Consider the following 11,607-nt stretch of genomic DNA (forward strand, 5'->3'; position numbering starts at 1 on the left):
GGAAATGTAAGTGAGAATTATTCATTTTAAATCTTAATTAATTAAAAATCTCATGCAATTTTTTAAAAATTCCACATAATTTCAAAATTCGCTCTAAGACTACGAAATTTTAGGTATAACAAACAACTACAGACCTATCTAACAAAGGCTTTCAAAGTTTGAAAATTTTGAGAAAAGATAGAGGTCAACGAATGTCATTTTCTCAAATTATGACCATAGAAAGAATTCGGAGCAAGGGCGAGGCGTGGACCACGCCATACCCATGAGTTCTCAACCAAAAAATTGAGTATTTGCTCTTTTTAAGGACCTTCCCGTCAACAATTTTCGAAAAATCTATTTTCGGAATTTCAGAATTTTGACCCCGGAAATAGATTCTACAGGTCAAAAAACGATTTTGAGGCTTCATTTTTTGGGGGTCTATCTTGACTCTAACACCCTCAAAATCGCGTTTGAAAATCGGACTTTTTGACGAAAAATGACGTAAAAGTCCCAATTTTGCTAGAATTTCAGATTTATATTGGTCAAAAAGTGCTCCGAACAAGTTTTTATGATAAATTGAACTTCCAGGCACGCTAAGAAGCCAAAATATGGCTTTTTTGAAATTTTCGATTTTTCGAGGAAAATTGTTGACGGGGGGGTCCTTAAAAGCGTGCATCTTGATAATTTTCGAAAATGTCGCAAATTCAATTATTTTTTGATTTAAAATGCAAAAAAATAACCGGAAAAATGACTCTTTCCTAAAGATAATTGCGACAGCAAAATAAGATTTTGAAAAACGGCAGAATTTTGGGTTCTCTCTTTAAAAAAGCAAATTCGGCAAATTTCAGCATAATTTTGGGGGCGGCAAAATCTTTTGACTCATAATTGAATAGGTTTAAATTTTAAACTTTAAATGTCCTGTTGTTCTGTTGCGCTTGGCGAAATAGGCTATTTTAAATAGCCTGTTCCAGTGCTTTTGGCTCAAACCACGTGTTAATTTTATTTTAAGATTAAGAATGATCAAAAAATATCGTCGGATTTTTATCGTTGTTGCATTCTTGATGACTATGGGCTCCCTCTACAATATCAGGTAAATTAAAATAAAACTTGTTCTCTTACTAGAGGCCTTATACCTAAGGGCTAGGAGGTGGTAAGAGGAATCTTCGGATGTCGGGCGCGTAGGCAGGGTTGGAAACAGAGCTGCAAATTTTTCAAAATTTTCTCGTACCGGAGATAGCGGAGCTTACCCGAGAATTTAGCAGAGCTGACCAAATTTCTTTTCTCCGTAGCTGAGCGTACGGAGCTGACCGAATTTTTTTCGCTCGTAGCTAATCGTAGCGGAGCTGACCAGAAATTATTTGGCCGTAGCTGAGCTCTCTCCGCTAGCTCCGCTACGCAAATTTGTAACTCTGGATGGAAATGTAGCAATGTGTTGCTGCTACATGCTACACTGGCAACATCTCTTAAAAAAATCCTTGCTACATGCTACACGTGCTACATAAAAATCTTTATCGCTTCGAATTTATTGCCTCGAATTTATCGCCAAATCGAAATCGAAATTGAATTTTTAAAATCAAACTAGATTACTTTTTTTCTTATGAGCATTGTTAGGTCTCAAAATAGACGTTATAGTAGTAAGAAGCTGAAAAATCGTCTCTTCCGGGAAATATTACTGTAAAATGTATTTTCGTCATCTTTATTTTTGCAAAACTGCATTCTAGAATGAAATTTTTGCTTTTTCGCCAAAATTTTCTCGTGAATTCTGGAGTCGATAATAACAAATCTGCTCTCAAACTTTGAAAAAATTCTTGACCACAGAAAAATGTAGCAATGTAGCAAGCTACCCTCTGCTACACGTTTTTTAAACGCTGCTACATGCTACATCAACATGTAGCAAAAATGTAGCAATTGCTACATTGCTACATTACTACACTGCTACATTTCCAACCCTTCGCGTAGGGTCTGCTAGACCCGGGGCATTGACGATCAAAATATTAGCTCCTTTGGCCCGTTTTGATTTAGATATGTAAAAAGATGAAGTTTTCTGTAAGATAAGGCGCAGAGCGCACAAAAGCGCCTGTTAAAAGTTAAATTCTGATATATTTTTCTTCATGTACGGACCCTCGTGCTTCCGTCGATGGTAAAAATTGTTTTTCCCTTGCATATCAATAGCTGATTTCATTTCAAAGTAAAATTCATGATCAGTTTCAACAATCTTATTCGCCATCTTGGAACATCATTGTCCAATTCTCCATATTCGAAAACCTATATTTTTCTAGTGATTTGGATCACGGGTGGATAATTTGAAATCAAATAATTATTTAATTTTTCCCAGAGCAACACTGGCTTGATGAATCAGTCTGAAATCTTCAGGACTGATTCGAATAAATAAAAGATGATAAGATGCGAAATTTCAGGCCGAATCATCAAGCCAAATTTGCTCTCGAATAAAATGGAATAATGGTTGATTTCAAAATATCCACCCCTGATTTGGATATTGATTTCAATATTTGGCCAATTTTATAAACTGTCATAAGTACTTATTATTATTCTACCATAAGCTCGGAATAAAAGTTTCTCGAAAATCACGAGCGTGACCATTATTTTCAGGTGGTTATCCGAATTGAAGGAGCAACAGCAGATTAAAGATAACCAACGAATTATTTTTCTGATGGAAAATGGAGCTAGAAAAAACCAAGAGGAACAACAGTGCAGTCCAACAAATAGCATCGTTTTCGTGAAAACTCACAAAACAGCGTCTTCGACTCTTCAAAATATATTCCTTCGATACGGGTAAATAAGAATATTCTTGCTGATTAGATCTTAGTTTTTCCCATATTTTAGTCTCAAAGAAAATCTCAAAATCGCCCTCCCAAGAAATAACGGAAACAGATTTTTCTACCCACGATCGTTTTCCAAATCAATGCTCAAAGAGTTTGCTGATGGCGAAAAGCCGGTTATTATTGCTCATCATCTACGCGCGTCAGAGGAGCTTTACGATACCTTTCCACGAGCGAGGAGAATCACGATTTTGAGGGACATTCCGGCTCTATACGAGAGCTCTTTTGAGTGAGTTAAGATTTCTTGTGCAAATTTAATTTTATCAGGTACATGAAGGATCTTGCTGTCCCCTACAAAAAAGCAGCAAATATCGAGACTTTCTACGCACATCCCAATGCCTTCTACAATCGAACGAATCCCCTTGGTCGATTTGGAAACGATGTCTTTGCCCGAAATCATCTCGCTTTTGACCTTGGTCTTGAATGGACCAACTTGGGAAAGATAGACGAAGGCATTGAATATCTCGAAAAAACACTGGATCTCGTTATTTTGTCGGATTATTTCAAGGAAAGCATGGTGTTGCTGCGGAATGAACTCTGTTGGGAATGGGAGGATGTGCTCTTTTTCGTGACAAATGAGAGGTCTGAGAAAAGGCCAATCTCTGCAAACTTGGGTAAGTTTTTAAGGAGTTATGAGGCAATTTTGCAAAATAAGCCATTTCAAACAACGCTGAGCTTTAGACGGAATTAGAAAGTTTTAAAAACTCTTCGTCTACAATGTAGACTCTACATATAGAACTATCTTATGGGCAGAGTTGAAAAAACTTTCGAGAAAAATTATCAAGGGATTTCGGCGCTTGAGAGCCCAAAAAAGCGTGAGTCGCTGAAATTTGTGATTTTGTGATTCTAATGAAAAAATTTTTCTGAGTTCAAAATACAGTGTGAAGCTTTTTAAGGCCGATTTTCGGATGACAGCGAATTTCAAAAGTGGCCTTAAAATGGATATTGTTTGTCTCGAGTCGGATGACAACAAAATTTTTCCTTTCTTGGGAAAAAAAAAGATAAATGAGGGTTCATAAAATTATTCGGAACTTAACTTTCTTTCACTGTTTTTGGAATATACTTTCAACTTATTTTCTAAAAAATATAAATAGTATTATTTTTTTTCGCGCGAACAAAGTATGAATTGTAGCCTTTTTCAGAATAAGTCCTTTAAATTGAACTCAACATGATTCTTTCTTTCATTCTTTCAAAAAAATATTCGTAAAGCATGTCTTAAAAAGGGATTAACATGGGCCATGTTACATGGCAAATGCTTAGAAAAAAAGATATGAAGAGATTCTAGTGAAGACGTCAAAGAACAGTGACGTGAAGAAGATAATTACTGAGCTTTTCCGAAAGAAAAATGGTTAAGACATTAAAGAGTCATGGGCGGCTCCGGGCAAGAGTGATCTCCCCTCCGAGAGAGGGATGAGGTGCAGGGCCGTACTCAGCAGCGCCGGGGGTCTACCCGACTCTGCGGCACTTCCCCACACTCACCCCCCTCACGAAGTGAGAAGAGCTTTATTGAAAATTTTCTTCAGTTAATAATTTGTGTAATCAGTATTTAGAATAGTCAAACAAAATACAGAGTAAGAATTCAGGAACAGAAAATTTAATCAAGTTCTTCTCAAGCAAATTTGTCGTCTCTATCGTGATTGATAATGATGCGATGGGAAATTCACATATGACGCGGCCCATCATATCGCTGTCGTGTGAACAGACAGGTTTGTCTTCTGATAATGATAATGATAAAGATTGTCTGGCTGACATCTCGTCTTCCCAGCAAAATAAATTTCTTCTGACATAAAACTGCAACGATTTCAAGTGATCCTCTTCTCCACTGATCCACTTTTCTCCACTGATCGTCTCTTAGCAGCTACCGAATCTCTTCTTGTCTTCCTTAATATTTTCAATCTTTTTTCAAAAATACATTTTCATCTTAACAGGCCAATATCTTCAGACGAAGCTCCAATCGAATTGAAAACAAAATATCTTGACCATCGGAAATAATAAGCAAATTTGAAATCCAACCAAATAAAATAATTCCAATTTGTCCGCCATAAATCTCATCAATAAAGAATAAAAATTTCTAATTTATCCATTTCAGGGTCCCCATAATTGGCGAGGCTTCAACATTCAAGAAAAAAGATAAAATAAGTTCCACTTTTCAATATTTCTAAGTCCAACGGTGGCCAAAAAATCGTATCCATTGATAATTTAGATCCAATAATTAATCGAAAACATCCAAAAATCGTAAATGTTGACCAGATTCCAAAAATCTTACGGAAAAAAGCGGCGAGCGGTCGATTCTCTCTTACAGCAGCAAGGCAAAAAGAAATATTTTTTTTTTTTAAAAACCCAATCATCTTCCTGGGACGTGAGATCTTTCACTTCAGTTCACCAGTAAAGAGTCATGGGCGGCTCCGGGCAAGAGTGATCTCCCCTCCGAGAGAGGGATGAGGTGCAGGGCCGTACTCAGCAGCGCCGGGGGTCTACCCGACTCTGCGGCACTTCCCCACAACATTCCTCTGCGTATTTTAACACGCCTATATAATGATTATAGATTGAAACACTTTGACTTAAAATCTAAGTGAAAATTCAAACAAGACCGTAAGAAATTATCTTTAATTGAAAAAGTCGAAAAAAAACATCGAAAAATACAAAAAAAGAAAAATAAAGATAAAAACACAAGGTATCACGCAGTAGAAGATAAAAAGCTTTTTCAAGTGACATTTTAACTTTCGGATTTTGAACTGAAATTGAAGGAAAAGTGGCCTTAAAGTAGATTTTTTTAGGGTGACAGATTTTGGGTTAGGGATTTAGATTTTAGGGGGTTTACTCGAAAAAGTGGCCTTTAAAGGGTCGGCCTTAAAAGTGCTTCAAACTGTAACTTTTCCAAAAACACTGATTCTTTGACCGGTGATCCTCAAATGGTGCGCCCTGGCCGGCTAAAGTTAATGTCTTTCCATTTTTGTCAGAAAATATAAAAAGCGGCGGTTATCACTTCTGACTGACTTATTTTACTTCGGTGATAATAAGGGTTAAGATACAGTGAAAACCCATTTTAAGGCCCACCCTTTTAAGGCCCTTTTTTCGGAAAATCTCCAAAATCTGTCATCCTAAAAAAATCCCTTTTAAGGCCACTTTTTTTTTAATCCGAAAGTTACAGTTTCGCTTGTAAAAACTAGTTATCATCGACTGTGTCTTCGGCCATTTTGAAGTCGATGGCTAAAAATTCAGTGTCAGCATTGTCTGTCACTTGGACTTGAAGCATTTCTTCCATCTCCATCGGAGTCCAAGGACGTGCTTCATCAATTTGAAGCGGGGAGCTACGACTCCCCGAGTCGTAGCTCTTCCATTTGAAGCGCCAGAAAATGCTCGACTAATTCTTGTTTGTCCAGAATATTTTCTGTAACATCGAGATCTTCAAACTGCTCGATTTGTTTTCGAAAATAATTCTTTTGAAGTAGTCCTTTGTTGATCCATGATCGCTTGAAGATTGCTGGGTTCAAGTGCATGAAGATTTCGATAGGGATTTTTGATCCCTTTCTCTGATTTGTTGGCAGAAAAATATTTTTGAAAGAATGAAGGAAAGAATCATCAAGAGTCCAATTTAAAGAACACATTTTGAATCATACTTGGTTCGGGCGATAGAAACATGCGGTAGACTCGGGTCTTCCCCTAAAAGCCCTTATGATTCATTTTTGTCCCAAAAATATGGGAAAATTTGTTGTCATCCGACGAAAGGCAAAAAATATCCATTTTAAGGCCACTTTTGAAATTCGCTGTCATCCAAAAAGGGGCCTTAAAATGGGTTTTCACTGTATCGGCAGACGGACGGTGCCGGCACCAAAGTCAAGCATTTTTTCTGACTCATCAAAAAACTAATGTCCGCTCCGCGGCTGAAGTGTAAGGAAACTTCATTTATTGACCGAATACACCAACAATTTTGGCTCGATATCCTGTTATTTTTTTGGTACCGGGTACCAATTTTGGATTGGTACCGGCACAGTCCGTCCCCGATCTTAACGAGAAAGGCGACTTTCACTGCAAAGAAGCAACCAATCTTATATTTAAAGCTTTTATTAATTCTTTTTAAAAATGACAACTGCCATTGCAACGTGACTGTCAAAGGCAATCAATATCAATACATTTTCAATAGTTCTGTGAATTAAATTGAACTCCAAATAATTTTTTAAGATTAACCCATAAAAGAACGTCATGTTAATTATAAATGTCTCTTTTGAGGAAAAATTGCTATGATAAATTAGCAGTAGGCTTAGTATGGAATCGTTCTTGTGAAAAGTTTTCATCGCCCCTTTCAAAAAATTAACATTACCGTGGTTTTCCATTTTAAGAGCGCCCAATGTAAGAGCGTTTTCGCCAACATTTTGCAAATTATGTTATCTGCGAAAATTCCAATTTAAGAGCGTTTTTGAAGATTTTTATGCAATCAAAAAATTTTTAGACTCAAATAAATCATTAACTAAAACGTGTAATCTCTGACTGCTTTTCCGGCCATTTTAAAGTCAATGGTTTGGCAGAGTCGGCTCCTTCTGTCATTTGAACTTGAGGTTCTTCTTCAATCTCCATCGCCGACGGACCATCATGGTCGGAGCTCTTTTGCTTTTAATCTGATTCCTAGATATTTAATTTACCTATTCCTACAAAGGCTAGAAAATGTACCCTGAGCCTCAGTGACTGAGGCATGTCTTCCCCATCATTTTCCTTCGGATTATCTATTAGATCTCCATGACAGTCTTTCTCCCATCCTTTCTTTTTGAGCCTTCACCAGAATCTGCGCATATTTTTTCTTCTAAGCCAAAGACATGTGTTTTTCTTTTCTTCTCCTGACATTTTCGTTGTTTAAATTTTGAAGAATGAAAGAGATCAGATTAAGAAAAAACGCTCGAGGAAAATCCTGAAAAAATCACTCACGTTCTCATCTTGATATACAAATACTTTTGCTTTTAGATCTTTTCTGTTTCATACTTTCGAAATTCCCTGAAAAATGAAAATAACCACTGTCATCCTATATCGATAGGAAAATTTCCAATTTAAGAGCGTTTTGAGCAAACCCTGTCATCTAAAAAACGCTCTTAAAATGGAAAACCACGGTAATTCTTTTTCAGCACAAAGAATGCGCGATTGGAATTCATTCGACAATGCAATTTATCATCATTTCAACACGACTTTTTGGAATAAAATCGAAGCATATAGAAATTTTGACGACGACATGAAAATTCTAGATGAAAAACTAGAGGAAATCAAAAAGTTTTGTCTGGCTAGGGAAAAAGTCTGCCCGCCGGATGAAAGCGGCTGCCAATTCAATCCTGGTGGAGGGATAAAACTCAAGGCTTTCGAGGTAATAAAAAATGAACCTCAAATTATGATCTAAGTTTAAATATTTTAGTTGTCCGAAACCGGTAAAAAGAGCCTTCTTTGCCAGCATATGATCATGCCAGAACTGAGTTTGACTAAAAAAATCTTCAAAAAACAATGGCCAGGCTGGACGAAATTTTACGAAGTATAATTTTTCGACGTGCACTTTTATCATTATTTTCTGTTTTTTTTTCTGTCCTTGATTTCCTTATTATTTAGAACCATAAGAAAAAAAACACAAAGTTAAAATCTCATTATTTTAATTCTTTTATTTTCTCCAATATCGCATGAATCAAATTATTCATTTTTATCAAACTACCTATCTATGTCGTGAATGACATAAATGTAGTGAACATAAAGACGAGACTCATTTTGAAGAGCAAATTTGTTTTCAACTTTCTCGTTTTTTGCCACGACATTCACGACATAGTCAAGAAGTTCCACTTACAGTGGGTTGCGCAGGTAATGCACCCTTTATGATTGCGGCGTTGCTGCAACCTTCGCCCGCACTTTTTCTATTGTTTCTTTCTAGACTTGCTCAAAGTGATTGCGTGACTGCTGCACCCTCTACCCGCTCTTTAGGGGTGCAGTACCTGCGCAACCCACTGTATGTGGTCCTACTTCGATGTTAATTATCGGAGCCGACCCAATCAAGAAATCTTGGTCAAGATTGCTACCCTTATTGGTGACAATGACGCTTTGAGTCGCCGGCTGAATTTTCCCTTTTTCATGAGAGAAATGGTTTTCATCATTTTTGTATTCGTTTATTCATAGTAAAGCTTTCGGATCTTAAAGATCCATCTTCAGTACTATAAATTATAGTCTATAATCTAACAACCGCGTTCAAGTCAAATCTCTTTCTTGAAAAAAAATCTTTTTTTCTAGATTTGAATTGAGCCTGACATATTTTTGTAATTACTTTATTTAATATTGACTTAATTAGCTCCCCAAGGGAAGGCTGCAATTAGCTTGGGTACGGTTGTTTTGAAGTCTGAAATAACATGTTATAGAGTTTTTTTTACTAAAACGGACGCGCGAAAGTAGAGAAAGTTGGCCACTTTCAAAAATGAGTTTCTCTTTTAAATCAGGCACGGAGCACATTCAAGCCTGTAGCATGCATGGAAATGCTGCATGCTTGATTTCGAAAATAAAAATTTCATTTTTACCACAAAAACGTTCGATTTTGGGCATAACGAACTTCGGAGGAATAATGCAAAAGTCTCTAGAACATGTTATTTCAGACTTCAAAACAACCGTACCCTGGCTAATTCCATACTTCTTTCCCAAGCGAAGAAAAAAAAAACGAAAAAATACGAGAAAATGAGTGTCAAAGAGAAACGAAGCAAAATTGAAACTTTTTCCGTTGTTTTCTTGTTTCTATGTTTTGGGAACTGGTTCGTTAAAATCAAGAAAAAGACGTTTTACTATTTTTGAAACCAGAAATAGAGCGCTGCTAGTGACACTTATTCTACCGAAAAATGAGTGTGAAGAGAATATTCCTTATTTCAAAATGACGGTAAAAGAAGAAATAAAAGAAAATGGCTTTGATCTTGATGGACGAAACAAAAAACTAAAATCATGCAAGACATTTGAAGCAGAGTTCGAAATCCGAGAAAATGTATTTGCTACTGGTAAACGGCGGTTTTACCTCTTTATAAAGAATGATTCTTTTTTCAAAGAATGGTTCTTTTTCGGAAAGAACCATTTTTCTTGGTGCTCTTTGACAAGATGCCATGAAAGGAATTCAAAATTTTGGAAGCAATTTCATGTTAGAGAAAAAGATTAAGGAGGGAGTGTGCGCTTCGCGCCAGCTTTTCAAAATGTTCAGAGAATTTAGAAGAATCGAAAAACCAGTTTTTATGTCATTTTTCTCTGGAACAAAGAAAAAAAGAATCATTCTTTATAAAGACGTGAACCCGCCGTCAACGCTGCTACCTGCTACGACTTTCTATCACCCTTTCAGACCCCATTGCTACCATTAAAGAATTTTTTTTCGCAAATTATTAAAGTCAAACTAGATTGCTTCAAAGCTAATGAGCACTATTTACTCTCAAAAAAAAACAGCAGACTATTTGCTACTACCTCTGATGACATTGCTACCATTTGCTACCGAAAATGGTAGCATGCTACCTTTTGTTACCATTTGCTACCATCGGATTTCGAACTCTAATTTGAAGCGCTCCCAGAAAACTGGAAAACCAATGAATCTTGGGAAGTTGGGTTCATCGAGGCGCCAAAATGTCCAGAAAAAGAGCTGATTATCATCGTCAACACCGCCCATAAAAATCGAGAAAACCGACTTCTTCTCCGCCGATATTTTGAAGGTAAAAACGATCTTTTGGCGACATTCAATGATTTTTTTTTGTAGAATTAGAGAAAAAGCAAATCAATTTCGCGAAGTTCTTCCTCCTCGGTAAAGCAGAAACACCAGTCGAAAACGAGAACGACTGGATCATCGGCGATTTTGAGGATACTTACGACAATCTTATTCTTAAAACGAAAACTTCTTATGAATACTTTGAGCGATTCTGCGGCTCGGCAAAGTTTTATCTTTTGATCGACGACGATGTTGCTTTTTACCCGGAAAAAATAATTGAGAGACTCGAGAAAGAAGAAGCAAAAGATACTATTTTTGGCAAAAGATGGAATGAAGTAAAAGGTACCGAAAATTTTAAATTTGAAATCAACATTTTTTTTTCTTGAAAGCGCACAACCATCCTTGGCTGAAAGAAAAAGGAATTTCGATTTCGGAAGAGCAGTGGGCGAAGCAGTTCTGGCCGGACTACATTGCTGGACCTTGTGCGTTTATGACGGCAGAGAGTGCAAGAAGCATGGCAAACGTTGCTCAACTGACGAAAAAAGCTCTGGCGATCCCTATTGAAGGAAATTGTTGAATTTGAAAGTCAGAATTTTAAAGTTACTATATTTGTTAACAAAAATTCACTTCAACTGCTTTTTTCGACAATAAAAAAGACGTGGCTTTCAACGGAATCCTCCGAGAAAAAGCCTGCCTCGACCTTAGAAACGAAGAAAGTCTCTGTGTTCATTTGGAAGGAAACACGAAGAAGCTTGAAAATCGAATAAATGATGCAATTAAAAACATGTAAAGAAATCAGCCCTTTTTTCAATAAATAAAAGATATCCGTAAATTTGAAATTTCCCATTGTTGATTTTTTGATTTTTTGAAGTGATCGAAGTGATAAAAGAAGGAATCAAGAAAGAAAATACAAACGAAACGAATAGAATCTGACAATTAATAATAACTATATAACTTGAGCCTAAGAAGGAGCCATTATTGTAAAATAAAATCGGTCATTCTTAAAAGAGGGTTTTAATAACAAAAACTTCCTTTGAATTATTGCCGTGGACTGGCTTCCGTGAATGTGAAAAAGCAACAACTTCGTTTAAGAATGTATTTTTCCAA

The 11,607-nt window shown here is 36.5% G+C and overlaps 1 protein-coding gene and 1 long non-coding RNA gene across 2 annotated transcripts; both read left to right on the plus strand.

Annotated features, from left to right (window-relative positions):
• The first annotated feature begins 995 nt into the window (after positions 1-995).
• On the plus strand, positions 996-8,399 carry LOC145702447 (galactosylceramide sulfotransferase-like). Its single transcript, XM_081779677.1, has 6 exons — positions 996-1,069; positions 2,590-2,772; positions 2,824-3,048; positions 3,087-3,433; positions 7,934-8,166; positions 8,215-8,399. Exons 1-6 carry the CDS (start codon positions 996-998, stop codon positions 8,332-8,334), a joined length of 1,182 nt encoding a protein of 393 aa, XP_081635803.1. The 3' UTR covers positions 8,335-8,399.
• Positions 8,400-10,333: 1,934 nt separating this feature from the next.
• Positions 10,334-11,060, plus strand: LOC145708984 (uncharacterized). The gene is made up of 3 exons (XR_014134869.1): positions 10,334-10,507; positions 10,552-10,842; positions 10,890-11,060. It is a non-coding gene; the product is annotated as an uncharacterized LOC145708984 (long non-coding RNA).
• The last annotated feature ends 547 nt before the right edge of the window (positions 11,061-11,607 follow it).

The sequence above is a fragment of the Oikopleura dioica genome, chromosome 1 (genome assembly GCF_907165135.1).
Source record: "Oikopleura dioica chromosome 1, OKI2018_I68_1.0, whole genome shotgun sequence".
Taxonomy (NCBI): Eukaryota; Metazoa; Chordata; class Appendicularia; order Copelata; family Oikopleuridae; genus Oikopleura; species Oikopleura dioica.

Bases quoted from the DNA above. Each gene is read 5' to 3' on its own strand.
- LOC145702447 (XM_081779677.1), top strand. From the start codon at position 996: ATGATCAAAAAATATCGTCGGATTTTTATCGTTGTTGCATTCTTGATG. The intron at 1,070-2,589 runs GTAAATTAAAAT...CATTATTTTCAG, and splicing joins GGCTCCCTCTACAATATCAG to GTGGTTATCCGAATTGAAGG. The intron at 8,167-8,214 runs GTAATAAAAAAT...TAAATATTTTAG, and splicing joins TAAAACTCAAGGCTTTCGAG to TTGTCCGAAACCGGTAAAAA.